The 22,290-nt window shown below is 43.1% G+C and overlaps 1 protein-coding gene across 3 annotated transcripts in view; it reads left to right on the plus strand.

Annotated features, from left to right (window-relative positions):
• The first annotated feature begins 6,829 nt into the window (after positions 1 to 6,829).
• Positions 6,830 to 22,290, plus strand: part of KHDRBS1 (KH RNA binding domain containing, signal transduction associated 1) — a 29,880-nt gene continuing 14,419 nt past the window's right edge. For 2 of the 3 annotated variants that reach the window (XM_081202495.1, XM_081202496.1), the window contains exons 1-6: positions 6,830 to 7,407; positions 16,435 to 16,559; positions 17,601 to 17,717; positions 19,311 to 19,457; positions 21,167 to 21,300; positions 21,439 to 21,468. In XM_081202495.1, coding sequence (XP_081058621.1) covers positions 7,065 to 7,407; positions 16,435 to 16,559; positions 17,601 to 17,717; positions 19,311 to 19,457; positions 21,167 to 21,300; positions 21,439 to 21,468 — 896 coding nt within the window. In that variant the 5' untranslated portion in view covers positions 6,830 to 7,064. The remainder of the gene's footprint in view (positions 7,408 to 16,434; positions 16,560 to 17,600; positions 17,718 to 19,310; positions 19,458 to 21,166; positions 21,301 to 21,438; positions 21,469 to 22,290) is intronic. The other variant, XM_081202497.1, reaches the window with a different exon arrangement.

The raw sequence follows: 22,290 nt of genomic DNA on the forward strand, positions 1-22,290 counted from the left end.
ACTGCAAGGAAAAGTGGTCTGCTATTCAGTTTAAACTAGGTGCATAAGCACCTAGACTGAGCATGGGAAACTGCTTTATACGAAGTCAAACCATTGATCCATCTAGCGGTTTTGCCTATATCACAGGCAGCAGCTCTTCAGTTTCAGGCAGACATCCCCACTCCTACCTGGAGATGCTGGGGCTTCAGCCTGGGACCTTTTGCATCCAAAGCAGATGCTCTGCCACTAAGCTCTGATGCTTCTCTGCTTGCCTTTCCAGTAGTGTACTGTTCAAAGAATTCCCCAATGAGAATGAGCGGGTGGTTCTCCCTGCATGCATATAATCTCATTTAAATTTGATGGATTACAACTACAGAAGATTAATTTAATAACTGAGTTTTAAAATGAAAGTCTTTCAAGTAGTTTGGCAGAAATATACTACAGAGTAAAAAAAGGCAGCTTGCCAAAAACATAATGACTAGAATACTCTTCCTTAATGCATTGATGTATACAGATTTAAATCCAACGTGGTTATCAAACTGTTTAAAAACCAAACCAAATTGCTTTCAACCTAGCTGCAGAAAGCCAATGTGTTAGTGATTCTATTATAGATCAGTATTTCCCAAAATGGGCGATACCGCCCCCTCAGGGGCACTGGAATGATCCAGGGGGGCAGTAGTAGCATCGGGTGCGATTGGGAGGGCCTTGAATAAAAATAAGGGACTGGTGGAAGCATGAAGAAAGAAGAGAATAAAATTTTGAAAAACCATTAGTACACGTCTCATCTGTTGTGTAATCATCCTTACTGCCAAGTCGGGTGCCGTTGTGCAATGGCAACAACACCTCCCCTGAATCCAGTGCTCCTGCTGAAGACGAGTTTTCGTGGGCTTGAGTGAGCTGTTTTCAGCTTCACCCAGGCCTGGGAAATGGATTGCAGCTTGCCTGCCTATTTGGCCAATGGCAGGCAGGTTGCAGCACTGGCCCCACCCGTGGGGCAGATTGGACTGAGCTTACCCAAGCTAGTACACTCCATATGTTTTGAACTGCAATTCCCAGGACTGGGCCTGATGGGAATTGCACACCAAAACATCTTGAGCTTGGTGAAGGTCCCTCTAACTATACAACCTTGTGCAAGTTTACTCAGAAGTAAGTCCCACTGCCAGGGCTGGTTTATCAGCATGTGGCACTCTTGGACAGCTGTTGATGCCCCAGCACCACACTAGAGCCCACTCCTGCTCCCTCCAGTCTGGGGAGCTGATATTTTAATTTCCTATAATGACTCCAATGTAACCTTGGTCCAGGGCTTTATAGGACATTAAAATGACAGGCCTCGGACTGCCCTGGAGGCCTGCCATTGACATTTCTCATTGTGGAAAATTAAAATGGTGGCTTGCCATCTGACCTTTGTTTGAAACTGCTGCCACTTCCTAACACTGGCAGGGGCAGAGGCATTTTGTTGAGACACCCCTCTTCCTTGTATTCACTGTGGCTTTCTCTCAGATAAGTGCACAGTATTGCTGCTAATATCAGTGACCATTGCACTTGGAATGTAAGATGAGGCCAGAGTAGTTAACAAAAGGCTTTGCTGAGGGAAGAGGACAGGGAGCAATATTTATCTTTCTATCGCTTTCTATCCCATACTTCCTCTCATTCATATATATATATATATATATATATATATATATATATATATATATATATATGCAGGTTTTGGTGTCTTCGGGTGTCTTCCCGTGTAAGAGTTGGGGTGTCTAGGCGACGTTTCGACGAGGTCTCACTCGTCATCTTCAGGCTGGTGCTTTCGGCTTCTTGTTACTTGTTTCTCTGTTCCAGTAACAAGAAGCCGAAAGCACCAGCCTGAAGATGACGAGTGAGACCTCGTCGAAACGTCGCCTAGACACCCCAACTCTTACACGGGAAGACACCCGAAGACACCAAAACCTGCATTCCTGTACCCGTGAAAATCTACGAAAGCAAATATATATATATATATATATACACACACACACACACACACACACACACACACACACACTATAGAGCTGTCCTCACAACAATCCTGCGAGGTCTGCTTAATTTTGTTTTTTAGATTTGGGGGGGAAGCTGCTTTTCCATTTCAAATGCAACATATTTAAGTTTTTGCCACTAGAGAGCAGCAGGAATCAACATTCCACTTGCAGAGAAAGCCTGCTCTCCCATGCTGGGAAGAAATGATTGAGTAGCAATATACACTGTTAGATGGTCATCATGTTTTGTCTTTGGGAAGATTAGCACAGGGCTCTGTGAACACCTGTTATCTGGAGTCACTTTATTGAACTAGGTGGGTCTTTTTATAATCCTACTGCCATGACCATCCGATTGCTGTGTTAATGAAGGAGCCATTTAAACAGTGAAGGGAAATCTGGTCCTCCTTATGTGGTAGGCTTATAATTGATTTATTATTGATTCCTTGCATTTATATCCCACCTTTTTCTCCAAGGAGCTGAAGGTGGTGTTCACAGTTCCACCCCTCCTTATTTAATCCCCTCAACAACCTTGTTAGGCTGAGAGGCAGTAACTAGCCCAAGTGTGCCTCATGGCTGAGTAGGGATTTGAACCCTGGTCTCCCAGGTCCTAGTCCGACACACTAACTACTACACCACACTGGCTCTGTTCCATCAGCCCCGGCAAGCATGGCCAATGGCCAGGGGTGATGGAAGATGTGGTCTATCAAAACATCTAGAGGGCCATCAGTTCCCCACCATTGCATTAACACAAGAGATATGCTTGCAGAGGAGTAGTGTTCTAATCTAATGGGGGGCAACATCTATGAGGGTTGTTAAAAAAGAACTAAGAATCTCTGTGGTCACTCCATCTCCAGCTATTTAGCACAGGCCCTACAGACCAATGTCTTCTGAAAAAGTAGGCTCTGGCCTATGAAACAACAAGCGGCCATGTCTTTTAAAGGCACCACAGGATGAGTTGGAGTTGTTGCTGCAACAAACATGGCTACCCACCTGCAATTTATCTAGAAAATGTTCTAGCCAACCACTTCTATACTGAGGCATATTTTTCTGCATTCCATGTCCCCATCCCATGGAGAGTTTACCATGGGGAGGTAAATGGTAACATCTGAGATGTCTATGCATCTATGATAATTTCCTCCTCACCAGAGGTATTCAGTGTCTGAATGTGCTTTCTTGGGTTAGGCTGCAGGCATCTGACCTGGTCCTAGTTATGCTACTGTTATGCTAGTTATGCAAGAGGACCTGGGGCAGTGGAATGTGCTTGTTTTCTCCATTAATATCTACTTCAGCAAAGTTAACACCTTTCCAGACACTGTTCTGGCAGGGCCAGTGTGCCTTTAACAGCAGGCAGAAATAATGTAAGAAAAAAAGGTTTTTCTGTGCTGGAGAAAGAAAACAGCACCTGTGGAAAGCCTGCCATTTACCCAACTGTTTAAAGTACAGGGTCCTGACTGTAGCTCCCGCAGCACACGCAAAAGAAATTTGTGGTAACAGGAGTGGGGGAATGCCACTCCAAGAAGCACAAAATGGTTCAACAATGCCAGCTGCATCATCAGCATCCATGGCAACACCACTGATGCCATCATCAGTCACAGATTGCATGGCAATGGTGCCGCTGTGAAAAACCGCTACAGAACAAGCCAGTCTACAGATGGTGATACACCCACACAATATCTCCCGGCATAGCCATGCCTACCTCAAAGAAGAAAGAATGCTAGGCCCCAACCTCTGCTAAGAAGTAAGATTTCACCCTCCATTAAATGTTGCCTGGTAGCAGCCTCTGCATCACGCTGTAAGAGAGAGAAAAGCAAGGATGCAGGCACACTCTTTGGCCACTGTGAAAATAGGATGCTAGTCTAAATGGGCCATTGGGTTGATCCAGCTGGCTTATGTTCTTATGCTGAGAGAAAGCAATATTTGGTGTCTCCTCTCCTTGAACTTTTCTATCCCATCTGGTCTTCAGAACAACATTTACTGTACCTATGAATATGAATGCAAGTTTACTTATTTTTCCCTCTAATCAATTTCCTGCTTGTGTTATGTCTGTAGAAATTGTAAGTCTGAGGGCATGGACTGTTTTTTTCTTATATGTAAACAACTCAATCCGTGGCTGAAGAGTGGGATAAAAGCATTCTCCAAATAAATACTAAATAAAAGTGAGTCTTGCACATGGTGGTTCCAGTCCCATTATCTACACACACACAATTGTTCATAAGTACCCTTTTGACTGCACAACAGAGAACACATGGGGAGAACAGTTTTAAAGACCACTGGTGTCATGACCTTGGGATCAGATTCCCCTTTTTCTGGGGATAAGATGGAGAACTCTGAGCCAGAGGAGGAAATTGCATGCATGGCCAGTCCCAGAAACACATCTCCAACATGAGCCTTGTAGTACAGTACCAGTCCCCTCCCCTGCACCAGTGAGGATGCCCTATTGTCATCCTGGAACTCAAAGAACACCATCACAAAAGCCCCAGTACACCCAGAGCCACCCTTGCTCCATTGGAATAAAAGATCATTGGAGTGGGCTGGGTTCCCTTAACTGAAGTGGCATAGGGCACAAGGCTGAGAACCACGGTGGGAATTTATGCTCCACTACGTTGGAAGTGTTGGGATACCACTCAGCTTGCACTGTAAACAGACATACCTGCATGGGAAGAGTAGAAAGAGAGGAACCTCCCAATCTTTCAGTATCAAAATGCAGTTTTACAAATTATGTTGCAACTGCATTTGGAATACTGTGTACAGTTCTGGTTGAGTTGGGGGGGGGGAGCTGTATGAGAGAGTCATGTCTGATTTCTGCTGGAATCCAAAGCTGTAGCCATAGGAGAAGCAAGACCCTCTTGGGGTGTCAATGCTATGGGCCCCTCCATTGTAGGCTCAGGTTGTATATATGTGTAAATAAATCATATACCATAAAGATACCACTGTCTCCACAGTTCTTCACTCCAAGGGAACTGAACCTTGATCAAGCATCCAGAACTCCTGGAATCTCACACCAATTGGAGACTGGGGCACTTGGAGATTAGGGCAGTGTGCAATAATATTATAGAGTTGGAAAAGGTTAAGAAAAGGGCAATCAACATGATCAAGATGGAGAAACTTAAGAAAGGGGGTAGCATTTGCCATCTTTTGGTTTAGAGAAAAGGTAAGTCAGAGGTTACATGACAGAAGTTTATAAAAGCAGGCATGGCAAGGAGGAAGCAGACAGAGAAAAGTTTTTCTCCGCTTATCATAACTCTGGAACTCATGGACAAAATCCAGCAGAGCTGAATGTTGGAAAACTCAGGGCACATAAAAGAAAATACTTCCTCACACAGTACATAGTTAAACTATGGCCACCAACTTGGATGGCTTCAAAAGATGAAGGAGGCAGCTATCAATGGCTACTAGCCACAATGCCCATGCACTGTCGCCGCCACCAGAGAAAGCAATCCCTCTCAGTACCAGTTGCGGGAAACTATAGGAGGGCAGAGTGCTCCTGTGCTCAAATCCTGCTTGAGGGTTTCCCACAGGCATCTGGCGGGCCACTGTGAGAAGAGGATGCTGGGCTGGAACGACCATTGGATCAGTGATGGCCTGATCCAGCTGAATTCTTCTTACGTTCTTATTCGAATGCTCCGGATTTTTGCTTCTTCTTAAGGTGTGCGCTCATTAGGGCGCTTCTGGTCTGGCACATGCGAGATTGAACACTGCTATTATGCAACTCGGCATTTAACAACGCACATGGTTATCGTACGGTAACTGTTGGGAAATCAAAATAAAAAAATTCCTTCCAGTAGCATCTTAAAGACCAACTAAGTTAGTTCTTGGTATGAGCTTTCGTGTGCATGCACACTTCTTCAGATGTTGGGAAATCATTTGCATTTTGTCTTTCTGTAAACTTTTAAGAAAATTATTCACTGAGGCGGCGATGGGGAAACCCATGCGGGGGCGCGCTCCCGCGCCCTCCATGGTTCCTGCGCACGCGGCTGTGCATTGTCCTCCTCGCTTCGCCATGAGGGCGCGCGCGCTCCCGCTCTCGGCCTCTAGCTCTCAGCTTTGTCCTCGGCGAAGGAGCTTGTCACGAGAATTAGACTTACGAATGTACACTCGCCCACAGAGCACAGATTCCGGGTTCACCTAGACAGCCACAAGTACGGAGGCGTTCGCTTGTTTGAAACGAGGAAAGTTGCCCATGGAGGACAAGAGAGTTTGGTACGCTTTTTAGCATCTAATAGGCGACAGGAGCGAGTTCCCTTCGCGAACAAAAGCTAGCAAGAAAGGCAGCTGCTTTCTTATGGCGCGGGGAATTGATCGTGAACGTGACTGGAGTTCTTAAGCAGCTTAAGGCTGCGCTCTACTGCATACACTGCTGCAGCATCGGTACTCCTGGCTCAAGTTTTGAAAAAGTTTCCCAAATCATATTTTCCCACGGAATAAAGCTGAATTAGAAAGAGCATTAACGTCTGTTTGTACTGCTGCTTCCATTTCGTTTCGGGGAGGCCACGCTGCTTTCCGAATCCAGCTAAAAACTACTTTCTATTGTTCTCCATGAGCAGCGCTCACTTTTCTCTTATGGAAAGGAGGGGGAAGGAGAGAGAGAAGTAGGAGGGAATTTGTACAGTGAACCTTTACTTCCAATGTATTTTTTCTCTCTATATATGTAGTCTACGAACCACGCATGAGCCCTGAATTACATCTAAGACGCATGCGCAGGGCGTGTGCGCACGGCGAGCTGATAGGAAAGAGGGCCGTCTCTTCAATGGAATGCTGCGCCTGCGCGGCTCATCCCGGCGCTTCATTTTTTTTGTTCGTGGCGAAGAGGCCTTAGGCTGGCGCGTGCGCAGTGGGCGCCCTCGCGAGGTCTGCGCACGCGCATTCCTGGCTTGAGTCGAGAAGAACGGTTGGAGGCGGCCGTACTTTGGGCGCGAGGCAGGGGAAGAAAGAAAGAGGCGAAGAAGCAGAAGCAGTTCCCGCGCGCACGAGGCGTTTCCGCTCCGGCCCTCCCTCCGCTTCCTGTCTCGGCGGCCCCGGCGCTCAGTCGGCGTGGCAACCCTGTTCCCTCGCGCGCCTTTGCCGCTCCTTCGGCCGCGGATGCAGCGCCGCGAGGACCTCGCCGCCCCCGGCCGCCTGGGCAGGGCCCCGGGCCCGGCGGCTCCCCCGGGCCGCCTCCAGTCGCCTCAGGCCGCCGCCTCCCCGAGGAGGCCTCCGCGGGGCGGAGGTGGCGGGGTGCGCGGGCCCCAGCCTCCGCCCCTGCTGCCGCCCTCGGCCACCGGCTCGGCTCCGCCGGCGCCCAGCGTCGTCCCTACCCCGCTGATTCCCGGCGCCGGGTCCGCGGCCAAGGCCGAGCCCGAGAACAAGTACCTGCCCGAGCTCATGGCCGAGAAGGACAGCCTGGACCCTTCCTTCACCCACGCCATGCAGCTGCTGCAAGCCGGTAAACGCCCCTGCCGCGGGGGAGGGGAGGGGAGAGGGGCCGCCGACACTGTGGCGACTACTCGGCTGATTTGGGGGTGGGGTGGGGAGATGAGTCCCAGCGTCCTGTAGAATAATAGTAACAGAAAAGGTGGAGTGCCTGAATCCATCCACTGGAACACTATAGTACAAATTAGTAAGCCGACCATTGTTAGTCTGACATCCTTTACTTTTCCAGGCATATACTTAAAAATGTAATCAAGTATAAAGGTGTATGAAGAAGGCCATACGTGCCCTAACTTTCCCCCTCAATATAAGTTTTGGTAGGCTAGAACCCATTTGATCTGGTGCTGATCCTATTTGTTGATCAGACTTAACAGGATGGGAGAACTCAAGATAGTTTATACTCCAGTTAGTTGAGCAAATTCGTTGTCTCTTCCTCTTCCTGTTCCCCGCCCCCAAACCCCCATCCTGTATTCTTGTCAAGGTCGTAAAACTGGGCTCCTTTGCCATTTTAAATAAACTCCCACCCTCATGTAACCCATCTGCTTACATATATTTTCAAATGGTAGGTGTGGCATGTTGACGGTATGAATAAAGGGATACTGAACAGAAACTGCTCTTCTAGTTTAGAGAATCCTTCTTGCCTAGTTTATGGTGGTAATTCCTATTTTCCATAGGCAAGTGACTGTTATACTCTTGCAGCAGGGTTCGAAATTAGCAGGGTGCCAGGCGCATTTTGCTCCTAAAGATTCTCCATTTGCAAGCACCTCAAAAAGTCTGGGTGTCATTTTTTGCACCTGGCTGACACTCAAGGATTAGTGAAATGTATGTGCTTTGAAGCCTCGAAATGTATGTTATGGATTGACAATATGTTATGGAGTTTAACAAAAAAGAAAACTGAAGTATGGTACCAATATGTTTTGAAAACTGAAGTATGGTACCAATATTTTTGTTGTAAACATTAAATATGTATTAACAATTTAATTCAAAAATGTGATACCAAAATATCAAAAAGTTTCGCCAACCTCCCCCAATGGTGACTAGACATTCTGTTTTGGTGCCCACAACCCAGGTCCTAGGAGCCATTTGGCTCCTAGCTTTTCTATCCCAGTTTCTAACACTGCCTTGGAGAGCATGCATATGAGTGGCAGAGAGTGTAGTAAAGCAGGAAATTGGAAGTTTCTTAACATGGAGTCTGAGGCATGTAATCTTTCATGTAGTGATGGAAAGGTGGGCCTTACCTCCAGAATCTTATTTATCTTGTTTCTGAGAAAGGGAAGACAGTTGCTTTCAAATGGAGGTGTGAAAGTACATAGGAATGACAGAAATGGTGGTGAGGACTATAATAGTGATCGCCAAGGTAGAAGTAGAGTTCAGGGTGTTGGGAATACTGCCAGGGAGATATAGTCCATCATGGCCCCAAGCCGGCTGCCGGACTATATCTCCCTGGCAGTATTCCCAACACAGGGCTCCTGTTATTCTAATAGTGATGCAGAGGTGCAGCTTTTCTTGACACAACAAGTTCAAGCTGTACCTGCTGAAAGTCTCCTACACTACTTTACATCTGTTGGGAAAGGCTCGTTTAGGTAGTTGGCAGGCTGTGTTCTCTGCCATCCTCTCTTGGATCTGGAAGTTGTGGACTAGGAAGGGGAACTTGAGAAGCTGCCTCACCTGTCAGATCTTTGGCCCCTCTCATTCAGTATTGCCTACACTGACTGGCAGCAGCTCTCCAGGACTTCAGATGAAACTTTCCCAGCCCTGGAAATGGTGGGCATCCAGTCTGAGTGTGTGCTCTACCACTGAGCTTCAGCACTTCTGCTTAGTGTCTGTGTCTTACTAGTCAGACAGTAATGGTTAAAAAACCCCAGTTAATTTGCATGTGGTGTTGGTCACCTCTTACCCTGGTCAAGCTGGAGAAATTACAGTGGTTTTCTGCTCAGTGAAGTCTATAGTGCCTCTAGTGTATCTGTTATGAAGATTGGTACTAGTGGCACTATTAGCCTTTATAATGTGATAGTGGGTACAGAAATGCCATCTAAGTTGGTGGTCAGAGGTAGACTTAGAGAATTGGACCCTAGAATTTCCACCCAAGTATTGGGATTTTTCTTTTTTTATTCCAGGAGATTTCAAGCAGAGCATTCTGTGTATCTCTCCCCTTCCCCTCTTGCTGAGACAGAGGGCTTTGTAATCTCATTGCTATGCATATCTGTATTTGTCCTTGTTTCCAGTGAAACTATTAAATAGAGTGGAAATGGCAGTCTTTGTCTTGCTAGCACCCTCCTTCCCCATCTTGACAGTGTCTAATCGCCTGCTGTAGCCGTATCACCACAGTGCAGCTGCTGTGCTTTCAGGCTTTCACTATATCAAGAGAACAACAACTGTTTGGAAATAACCAGTCAGAATTTAGAACAAAGGGGAATGCTAGATTTTTGACTTGTGAGTAAGGTGAGGAACATTCTTGATCTAAGAACTAATTAACTTTTTAAAGCAGAGTTCATGTAATTAAGGCAGATTTCTTTGCTTTTTGAAACAGTTCAGAGGTGCTTTGATTTAATCTTGCTGGATGACAGGCCTGTTTCATTGCTTTATTTCTCTGCGAATGAGAAGCTTCATGTTGTATTGCTATGCAAGAAGCAGTGCTTTTTCTGTGGGTACTCAGGGGTACTCAGTACTGGCACGCCAAATGTTAAAAGTGTTGCACTTACTGTAACAACTTTATGGTGAGTACCAACATTTTTTCCCCTTTTTTCTTTTTTAAAGCACTGGCAAGAACAATGAAAGTAAAGAAATTGTATCAGTAAAGAATTTTAATTTGAGAATGAAGTCAAACACCCCAAACAGTAAATTCTACTGTTGCAAAAACATTTATACAGTAAGCACAGGCAGAAGAGCTTTCTAGACTCTTCTTATATTCTTCAAATAACTTCTAAGTACATAACTAATATATTAATTGCAAGAGTCATTGTTCTAGTTGTCCTATATTTTTATGTTCCAAACATTTTAGAAAATCCTAGACAAATTATATGTGAGCCAGCAGAAGCCTCACAGCTGGAGAATTCAAATCAATATGTAAAAGTTGCTTTGCAACCACCTGCTGTTTCTTGGCCCTTGCTGTCCCCTTGGGTCACCTGGCCACAATGCCCAATTATGGCAGAAAGTGCTGTCAGGGTCTCAAGTTTAGACCATAACCTGCAATCCAAGAGATGTGTGAGACACCTCAGCCTCATTTTTTGCTACCTCATTCTTCCATCTCTTCTGAGTTCCTTCCTGTTAGTTTTTAAAAAGTGCTCCCCCCCCCCTTCTATGTAGTTTCAAAAAAAACTGGAAAGGGCAGTACAGTGGTACCTCGGGTTACATACGCTTCAGGTTACATACACTTCAGGTTGCAGACTCCACTAACCCAAAAATATTACCTCGGGTTAAGAACTTTGCTTCAGGTTGAGAACAGAAATCGTGCTCCGGCGGCGCAGCAGCAGCAGGAGGCCCCATTAGCTAAAGTGGTGCTTCAGGTTATGAAAAGTTTCAGGTTAAGAACAGACAGCCGGAACAAATTAAATACTTAACCTGAGGTACCACTGTACTTGATTAGAATTAATTGATTGGGCTTTTTTTCTTTTTACTGGTTGTCTGATGAAAGAAAAAGTTATTTTCCTCAGCTATTTGAGAACAGATTGGTAGCCTTATATGTGTGTAGCCATAACATACTGAAGAATTTGGTAAAGTAAAAATATTCTGTACTAGAGAATAGTCCTATCGCACATATTATGGCTTCCTTATGAATAGATCTGATAAGGTTGGAACTTCTAAACTGAGGGCCAAGGTTGAGGAAGCCTATCTTACACCAGTCTCAGCCTTTACATCAAGGTAATAATGGAGCAAAGCTCTGCCCATTTCTTCCTTTGCCCGTATGTACTTTTTAAGGCTGAGATTGAAGCCAGGCTCCCAGGCACAAGAAACAGCTTTCATGGGCAATGACCCAGCCAACAGATCCAGGGCCCTGGGATTGGAGGCAGGGAGGAGAGCAAAATGGTGGGGGGAGGGGGAGGTCTTCAAATGCTCTTCCAATAGCACAATGAGTGGGACAAATGCTACCCTAGCTTAAATAAATTGATGCATTGTTCGCATCCATTGTAACTACATGAGGATCCATGACTTGCATAAGTGTTCTTGTGCCATGGTAATACTGGAAAACACCAGACTGGTTTTTATAGAACTGCTCAGTAACAACACCTAGGTAAAATTTTATTTGATTGTGGTTGAGTGGGCCAGTTCCCATGTAAGAAACATGTAGTTTCAGTATTCATTTTTTTTCATTTACTAAATCTGACTATGCCTTTGTGGCAGCCATTTTATGATTTGATGACCCCCCCCCCATGGCAGCCATTTTGTGGTGGTCCCCACCACACACTTTTAAAGTTCCCAGTGTGTCAGTGGAGTTGAAAAGATCAGGGGTTAGAGAAGTTGGGAAGCCCTGCTTTAGACTTGTACTTCCTAGCCTCTTTTTACCAACATGCTTTCTTCCTGTTAGTAGTGTACAGTCCCTGCTGTGTCTATGACCTCTGGTGAGTAATTTGCATCAGAAAACTGTTGCCCTAAAGGTGATCTAATTAAGCATGTTTAGTTTACTTGTATTTAGTAAACAAAGTTAAAAACTTTAAAACATTCAGAGTTGCCTAATAATATTGTATATGCAGTTGGCTTCCATTCACTCTTACTAACGAACTTATAAAGCCAACCATTTCCTGGGGGGGGGGGGGGAGAATAAAGCAGTAAAAAATTCCATCCCTACCACCTGCTCTGTCCTACTTTTTGCCATCCTGCCTCTTAGCCAAACTCCTCCTCTTTCTCTTTCCCAATGATATACAATGATATCCCTTTCCCTTCTGTATACAATGTGAAGTTCTTTGGAGACCTCTCATATCTTGTATTTCACCTGTTTTTATATTGGATTCTTTCCAAATAGACTGCTCTTTCTTCTATCAGCAACTTGTTTCTGATTTCCTTGTCTCTTAGTTCCCCTAGATCCAAGGGAGTATGCTTAGTCCTTATTCTCCCTAAATGAAGTTCTGATTCTAGCCAACTTTACAGCTTTTACTTTCTGTCCAAAAGTTGTACTGGTATTCAGTTATTTTAAGTTCATTGAGAGACTGGACAATATAAATTTACAATTTTCTATAAAACAATAAAAAAGGTCATAGATCAATAGGTCTACAGTATTTCTGGTTAAATTATGGTACTGATATACAGTGGTGCCTCACAAGACGAAATTAATTCATTCCGCGAGTTTTTTTGTCTAGCGACTTTTTCGTTTTGCGAAGCACGAAATCCCATAGGAATGCATTGAAATTCAATTAATGCGTTCCTATGGTCAAAAAAAATCCAAACAAAGCCAAATTTGGTACAATAAGAGATTATTAAGTGCTCTTTAAAGTCACACATACTGTAAAGAGCATTTCAAAAATTGAAGGAACAATAAATGAAGTTTCTAAACATGACAGAAAAACATTTAAAAATCAACAAAGTATACAGTACATTTTCTAGGACCCTGGGGGACAACTCGAAGAAGGTTCCTCTTCCACTCTTTGCTTCTTGCTGAAGAACCCCCTCCTCAACTGTTCCCCCAGCCACCCACCACACAGAAATTCAAATCCAGAATTTTTTTTTAGAAACAGCAGAGTGGCCCAATGGTCACAGAAAATCATAAAAATGCAGGGAAACACCACACAAGCTTCCAGATTCTTGCAAACCCCTCCTCAACTGTTCCCCCAGCCACCCACCACACAGAAATTCAAATCCAGAATTTTTTTAAAAAAACAGCAGAGTGGCCCAATGGTCACAGAAAATCATAAAAATGCAGAAAAAAACCACACAAGCTTCCAGATTCTTGCAAACCCCTCCCCAACACCAAGTCCTTGAATTCCAAACACCCCAACCCAAAATCTAAAAACCCCCAAAAAAGTTTTAAAAGTTTAACTTACCAAATGGCTGCAAAAGAAGTTTTGGAAAAGCTTAAAAAATCACCAAAGTCTTCAAAAACCTCAAAAAAGGCTACCACACCGCGTTCTATGAGTTGCTGCTCGAAGTCAAGTCGCAACTGTATTAACGGTGTTAAGAAAAAGGAAACAAACTTGCAAGACGTTTTCGTTTTTCGTCTTGCGAAGCAAGCCCATAGGGAAATTCGTCTTGCGAAGCAGCTCAAAAAACGCAAAACCCTTTCGTCTAGCGAGTTTTTTGTCTTGCGAGGCATTCGTTTTGCGGGGCACCACTGTATATTTACCTAAACCGATTGTGCTTCCTTGAAACTATGCAAGACTAGCTCTTAGAATTTGTCCAGTCTAGCATATGCTGTAGCTTTTAATTCTTTCATCAGCACTGCCCTCTGGCAGTCCCTTATTCTGGGCCTTTTTAGAATCCTCTTGATGGAGCCATATGAGTGAAGTATAACATTGCTAATTCATGCACAGAGAATGGTGTTCTGACCTTGTTTAGCAGAGTGCTGGGTATATGAGTGGGAGTTGAAATAAAATATTATTACATCTGCTAAATAGCCTTCTGGCTAGATATTGCTTTTTTTTAAAGGTAGGAGTAAAAATCCATTTGTCCAGGTGGCAAAGTATCTGCAATGTGTTGATTGTTTTGTGCATTAAAGACTAGACTAGGCCTTGTATTTAGTTACATGAAACAAATGGAGGCGCCATATTTTCCTTTACATTTGGACTTTGTCTAAAAGGTAGGTGCTCACACACTGCTGCACTGCAGTTGGCCATGGCTTTCACCACTGGTGAACATTTATGCCAGGTTTATGAACCTTTTGACTTCCAGATGTTGCTAAACTACAACTCCCACCATCCCTGACTGTTTGCTGTGCTTGCTAAGGCTGATGTAGTTCAGCAACATATGAAGGGCAAAAAGTTTCCCACTCCTGTTAAATGCAGAAGAATAGGAGTGTATGAGGATCCTATGAGTATGTAAACACTTTCATATACAAAAGCCTTGTTAACATAAGAAATGTATCAGTTTCAGGTACCAGTATAATATTTTGAGCATGTGGAGCTAGTTACCCTGGTTTCATGGGCTCGTGAACCCCTGAGAAGTTCTGGGTGGTTTTCTGGCAGGTCAGCAGTGCCATTGTAGGGCGGCTTCAGCTTGGATAGCTTTTACAGCAACAGCAGCAGCCGGAAATCTAAAAGTGTCGCTTTTTGTGTTAGAAAAGTAATAGCATCAGAGAATGCCCATCTATACCTTTCTGGAAGCTTCTTTTTGAGTTACTCCAGAACAGGTTATTTCCAAGCAAGTTTGTTGGGAAACAAAAGGAATTTGTTTCCGTTGGTGAGACACTTGTCCACATCTGCACATGCATGTCTATGGGGGAGTAAGATAGTGTCTGCAGTCTTCTGCAGCCCCCAACCAGGTCTGGAGGCTTTTGGCAAATCAATTATCAGCCTTTTGGTAAATAACCTAACTCACCCGTAGTTCATTATGGAGTTTGAGGTCAAAATGTTATAGCAAGGCTAGTTATTCCTTAAAATAGAATTTATATTGTTCGTGCACATTGATGCATAAAACTCTGTTTCTCCTGGTGAAGGCAATCTTTTTCTAAAATGTAGTTCTTAACAGAATAAATTGGTTTCTGTGCTTGAGTAATTCTCTTAGCAATGTTGAACAGCTTGTGGTTTAAAACCTTTATTCTTCATGCAAAAAAAATCAAGAAATTTTAGCATGCTTCGGTGACTTCTATGAAAATCAATTTAATATTCAAAGAGCCTGAAATATGGGTTAGAAGGGCTCTTCAAGGTCATTTAAATGAAAGGGGGAAAAGTAAAACCTACTGATCAATTTCTGTCTTTTTATCATGAAAGTTTTTGGGGGTTTTTTTTTACTTTGGGTAGGCATCTTGTATTCAACCTGAAGTTACTTATTGGTCCTAGTAGTTTTACTGTTGGACTGACTTTTGTTCCATAGTTGCTGAGTAAACTCTTAGAGCAGGGGTCAGGAAACTTTTTCAGCAGGGGGCTGGTCCACTGTGCCTCAGAGCTTGGGGGCAGACGGTGGACTATATTTTGAAAAAAAGAATGAACAAATTCCTATGCCCCACAAATAACCCAGAGATGCATTTTAAATAAAAGGACACATTCTACTCATGTGAAAACACACTGATTCCTGGACCGTCCGCACGCTGGATTTAGAAGGTGATTGGGCTGGATGCGGCCCCTGGGCCTTAGTTTGCCTACCTATGTCTTAGAGCTTCTGTGACTTAGGTGTTTTCCTTCTTGCATCCTTGGAAAACTTTGGGCTTTGTTTAGAGAAGGCCTACCCAAAAAGTAGTAATATCTTCTTGAAATTCCTATATTTCCTTCAGCCTGTCATAGGGAAGGCCTTGGAACTTGGCAAGCAGCCCAGTTGTGTCACTTGCAAATTGAGAGCTTGCCAGTTACATTCTTGGACTTCCTTTTAGTGCAAATACACACATCTTCAAATATTTGATGTCACAACCAGAGCAGAAAGGGATCGTCCTGTTACAAAATTGCCTGGTAAAAGACAGGCAAGAAAGAAAGGGTCTTGCACCGGAATGTTTTCCATTACAGCAGACGTGGTCGTCTCAGAGTTGGGGGTGTTCTGGTGTGGCATGGGTCTGTAGAGTTTTCTTAGAAATGTTTGGGGGAGAACTGGGTAATAACGCTCCCGCATGGCTACTGCCTTAATAAAATGCAATAGGTAAGATGTTGCTGGGAGCAAATGAGAAAAGCTACAAAGTAGCAAAACTGTATAAAAGCAGCTCTCTCTCACTTTGGTTTAGAAATAGTTAGCTAACATAAGTGCAAATAGGACAATGATGTTTGTTTGTTTGTTTGTTTGGTGGGCCAATTGGCTAGGTTGCGGAAAAACTGAGTTTGGGACTCACTTGCACAGTCATGTACCTTGAATGGGGGGGGGGGTGATTCTAGACAAGCTGCCTCTTGTACCTGCTTTTACATGTGCATCTTTTTTTTTCTTTTTTAAAAAAAGGTTGAAGTGCTGTCTCAATTGTATGCTTTGTCTTGTTTAGAAATTGACAAAATTCAGAAAGGTGAATCAAAGAAAGATGAGGAAGAGACCTATCTGGACCTGTTTTCTCATAAGAACATGAAGCTGAAAGAACGAGTTCTCATCCCAGTCAAGCAATACCCTAAGGTGAAGGCCAGCAAATGCCTCATTAATGTCCTGTAAAGGGATGCTTATGACAAGTTCCACTCACAGCAGCTGTTTGCTTTGAGCTGTCCTGATTTATGCCAATGCATTTATTGCTGTTGTTAAATATTTCCAAGGCGTTTCTGCTGTATTTTCTTTGTGTGTTTGTAGCAGGCCAGAGCATAGGCTTACGAAGGATATTTCTTGTACTTGAAAATGTTTATTATTGGCAATATATATATATATATATATATATATATATATATTTCATTCCTTGTGCATATGGCATGTCACAAAACATAAAGAGGACAGGTCCCTGCCCTGAGGATGTTACAGTCTAAATTTGCCATAGCAAGAAAAAAGAGAGGAGGGGAGACAGTGATATACATGGGGGAAAGGGGCCATATTTCAGTTACAGTTAGGTAGTAAGACAACTAGAGTTGTGCCACAGAAGTGGCATTGCATAGATCAGGGCTTTTTGTGCCCCCCTAAAGTCTGTTATTTTCATTAAAAATAGACAGGGAAACCATCTTGACTGATCCTGCTGTGATGTCAAAAGGCTTTTGTTAGGGTTACCAACTTTTTGAAAATAACAATTTCTAGATATTTTTTTACTAGCAGTTTCTCTAGGTTCCCCATTGTGATGTCAAAATAAAAAATTTTTTTGGGGGGTGTCCCTAATGCCCCCTAATTAGTCCAACCTTTTAAAAAACATATCTTATACATGTAAGTTTACCGAGCATTCCCACAAGCCTCCAGATATGAATCTGTGATACCAAAAGTCTTTTGCCTCCAAGCCACCTTTCCTCCAGTGTGTTCTTTTAAAATGCAAACACTTTCACTATGCACACTTTAATATGCTTGATTGCTAACTTACCAGAATTTGGATCATTCACCCTTTGTTTTTTTCTAGAAAGCCAAAATGAGTACAGTTTAAAATTTAGGGAAACTTATAATTGCTGATCCTAGTCATTGCAGTATAAATTTTAAAGGAACTTAATTCTGTTTTTGAAACTAAGAAAAAATCTGTTTCTCTCCTTTTAGTTTAACTTTGTTGGGAAGATCCTGGGACCCCAAGGCAACACCATCAAGCGACTGCAGGAAGAAACTGGAGCAAAGATATCTGTACTGGGGAAGGGGTCAATGAGAGACAAGGCAAAGGTAGGAGTACTGGGCTCAAAGTACAAGTACTTTTGTGTGTTTTAGAACTCTGGATTTTTTTCATAGATGGTTGGGTTGGCCAACCGTTTGTTGACAGCACATTGCCTTTAAGTAAAAGTGTTGTGTTACCTACCTTTGAAAAATGCATTGATGACTTAGAACTGCAAAATCCCCAGGAGTACTTGTTGCTTTGCCATTAATCACAGAATGAGCAGGCAGCTCATTAACAGAATGCAATAGTCTTTTCTAATACAACCAATGCCAAGTGTTTGTTGTATCTAGGCTATGTAAAGAAAAGAGATTCATAGAGCATCACTTCAAAGTTGAGCTCTTGCTTCTCACGTTTCCATGTGACTTTGAAGAGGGTATCTAACTGAAATCTTGGTTTTCTTAACTTTTTAAAATTGTACTTGTGAAGGCTACTGTTAAGCCTCTAGATTGTTTAAAGCCAAGTAAGTAAATCTTGAGTTTATGCTAGTCAGGATTTTTCATTGCCAAGTAAGTGAGAAGAGAAATAAATGAATCTTATTGGAAGCCCATTTTTCATATTTCTTTGGAATATCAGTTGGCAAAATTCTTTGGAGTCGATATAAGCAAGCAAAAGTTTAGGGCCTGGACCATCTTAGGATAACTAGTTTAGGGTTGGTACAGGTAAATAATTTTTTTAGTAAAACTAATGTTAGACTTTGTTTTGATTCCTGTTTTTAAAATTATGTACTAGGAGGCATAAATGAAAGACTGTTGTCGGGGTCTGAGATTTCTACCAAAATGTCTAGTCCTGTACTTGTGTTTTATCCTGCCACCTTTATTTGCAAATAGGTGAGCAGTTGCTGTTGCAGTCATTGGGTGTGAAGAATCCACTTGTGTGTCCGTGTCCAAGCACAGAGCAGTCTCAGCTTAAAAAAAAGTTTCCAGATTAAAAATATGGGTGGGCAGTTAATTGTGCACCAAAAGATTAACACCACTGGCCAGTAAAGCAAGTGCTGCCACAATTACATGGGCCTCTCCAAATGGCAGTAAAATTCACCTAGGTCAAACTGTCATAAAAGTCATTACTAGCCCAGTAAAATAACTCATGGATTGAAGGGTCCAGAGCTGTAGCAACAGCCTCCTAAGCTAGTTCTGTCATGAATATATAGAGCCCTTCAATAAGGTGTTGAATCCAGTTTCACACGTGCAAACTGGAAGCAATAGTAAAATTACCTTACAGCAGGCTTTCTCAACCTCAGCCCTCCAGATGTTTTTTGAGACTACAGTTCCCATCATCCCTGACCACTGGTCCTGCTAGCTAGGGATCATGGGAGTTGTAGGCCAAAAAAAATCTGGAGGAAGCCTGCCTTACAGCAAGCAGGTAAGGATGATCAATTTTTTCTTTGAGAACTAGGGAAAGATGTGAGACATAATCCCAATACTTCATTCCTTTAAGCATCATAGAATTTGTCTCTGCTTCCTGGGAAAAAATTCGGAGAGGTTGGTGGCATCTGTTTGCAGATGTGGCAAAGCAACACGTGTCTCTTTATGTGAGCAACAGGAAGGCTTGTGTTGTCTTTTAAAACCTCTAGCCATCTACTGTAACAGTTGTTTGTTTTTCAGGAGGAAGAACTGCGCAAGGGGGGTGACCCAAAGTATGCTCATTTAAATATGGACCTGCATGTCTTCATTGAAGTTTTCGGGCCACCCTGTGAGGCTTATGCTCTTATGGCCCATGCCATGGAAGAAGTCAAAAAGTTCCTTGTTCCGGTACATACCACCTTCTTTTTCTAAAATGTTCTGCATAATGACATGTTTGGTCTTGGCAAGGTGTGTTCAAGTAGAACAGATTGTGGCAAAGCATATTCCATAGAATAAGCTCAGTCAGAAAGAAAAAGGAGATAATGTTTTGAGTAAGGCAGTACTAAGTATTGACAATTCAATCACCGGAGCTGAACAAATGCTTCGTTCCAAAACTTAATTGCAGCCAACCCACCTATGCAGTTGGATGTCTTTCTGCAAAAATGACTCCCAAGCAGTCATAGATACGAAAGACCTTGTCCTATTTTGAAAAAAGTGTTGGGTTGACATTTAAAAATTATAATCTTAGAGATTTTGCAATAGTTACTTAAGAACTTAAAGGCTATTAAAGGGTCAAAAGACTGCACTCTAGGGAAGATGCCATCGAGAGATTGGCTGCTCCAAAAGTTGTCAGGAACTGAATTTTATTTGCTAACACCTGCAAATGTTCTTTTTGCGGGGTGGGGGGACCACCTGATCTTTTATTCATTTTAGAGAACCAAGGATTCTAATATCTGGATTGCTGGTTTGGTTTTGCCTTCTGAAATTTGTTACATGAATTGTAGGTGCAGTTGAGCTCTCTGAAATGGAAACTCCTGCTGAGGTTTCAACTCAACTAGAGAAGGGAACTTTAGCTCTAATGCACCATTTTAAGACTAGCTGGGGGGTTTTCACCTCGGGTTTAATATCTGTCTTGAAAAGCAGAAAGACCTTTCTAGAAATATTCAGAAATGACTAGCTTTCATTATTCATCAGCAGAGGAAATTGTTGGATCTCATGTTCTAAAGGTGTGAGGTGTGTATGTGCACACGTTGTGGAGAGTACACAGGAATTTGGGGGTGGGGGTTGTCTTAGTTACCCCTGTTGAGCTGAGCTTCTAGACAGGGAATTGTAGAAGCCTCTTAGACAGGCATTGCTGTGCAGCTAAAGGAGAACAAGAGTTCCATGTCTGCCCTGCTGTGGATAACAATGGACTTCTGATATATTTGTTTTTGTTCTAATGCACACAACACAAAATGACTGTGAGTGCCTCAGTTTTGAATATGGTGCACAAAGGGGTAAAGCTACATAGACACTGCATGTAAGGTTTGTGAAGCTTTGAAGGCTTCCACATATCAAAAAGGATACAAAAGTGGTCGCTCTTCTTTGAAGCCATCTGTTCCTTTTAGTTTGCCAAAACCACCTCCTATCTTTTAACACTTTACTGTGTTACTGTTGCACCCCTCCAACAGATTGGCATCAGTGACTGGATTCCCTACTGGATTTAGGGAGTGAAATGCTTTTGCTCTGCTGCTAATCCCTCCACAGATTGCCTGAAATTGTACCCCCTGGAGAGTGCAGAATGCACAGAGCAGGGACAGAAGTGGAAAGAGGCAGCTTAGAGTTACTGGTGAGCATTTGCTCTTTGGACTGAAACCATTTCCTGCCTCCTCTGAATAGGAACAAGAAATTTAGGTTGCTAAGGGAGCCCACTTCTCAGAGCATTTGACAGGCAGGAAGGCCAGCTGTTCTACAAGGGTGCAGAGGATGTTTTGTGGCAGCTGTTGTGACTTAGGCAGCTCCTGCCCATAGTACTCACCTATGCCTTTCCAAACAGAGCTGCTGTTAGCAGCACAAAAACCCATTTCAAATAAAATGAGTGAGATTATTATTTTTTGCATGGTCGTGTTTTTGCTTAGGATATGATGGATGACATCTGCCAGGAGCAGTTTCTGGAGCTGTCTTATCTCAATGGTGTGCCAGAGCCAACACGAGGTCGAGGGATTCCTGTACGAGGAAGGGGAGCTGTGCCCCCACCTCCACCTGTTCCTAGGTAACAAATGGAAATGTTGCTAGAGATGAGCTCTTGCTGGTTGCAGTTGCATTTTTAAGCAGTAAGATTGTGCTTCTGATGGTTTGGGGAGGTGGGGAAGCGATATGGGCTTAATGGCTGTTTCAATTTTTTTTTTAGTGTGTGGAGTGGGGCAGCCTTGCTGAACAGGTGAGAGGCAATAGAAAAGGCACTCAGTCATATTTCCCATAGGTGGTGGGCTTTGAGTCTTAGTTTACTCTCGCAGTTGCAAGCTTTTTCTTGTTCAGCATGTTGACAATACCAGATCTTTGAGGGGGTTTATGAATTGTCCAATAGGGTGGTGGCCCATTAATTGTAGACCATCTTTAATTATTCCTAAACTCCACGGTCCTGCCAGTGCATTCTGCACTAAGCAAGGATAACATGAGACTTTTGAAACTTTGGTTTTCATTTAAGAAAGTTTCCAACCCTTGTTTCAGAGAGACAGTTGAATGTTTTCTAAGTCTCTCAGGCCAGGTGGATTTAGCTTTAAGTGCCCTTCACAGCTGCCTTTGCTCTGCTCTTTGCTACTTTATCTTAACCCTTCTTGACCTAGACATCACTGCTCCATAAAATTGCTAATCTGCTTACCTACATCTGTGCATCTGCCCCTTACTTCATGTCTTTCCTTTATTATGTTTCCCTTTGGCAACTCCTGTTCTTAACATTAAAAAACCCCACAAATTATTCAACTTGTTTTTATTACTGGTTGTTAGCCGCCCTTAGCCCGGTCTTGGCTGGGGAGGGCGGGGTATAAATAAAAAAATATTATTATTATTATTATTCAAAATCCAAATATCAGAAGCAGCCTCAGTTGTGTAGGTTTTTCCATACACATCTTTATATATATAGAAACTGGGCTGTATGAACATCAAGTGATAATGCTTCCTCTCTCCTTTGCTTCCAAAAACTACTTTGTGCTAAACTTAGAAAGACTATAAAGGCCCATTTCTTTTTTGAGATCTCTTGCGC

Source organism: Podarcis bocagei (assembly GCF_964188305.1).
Source record: "Podarcis bocagei genome assembly, chromosome: 7".
In the NCBI taxonomy this organism is placed as follows: Eukaryota; Metazoa; Chordata; class Lepidosauria; order Squamata; family Lacertidae; genus Podarcis; species Podarcis bocagei.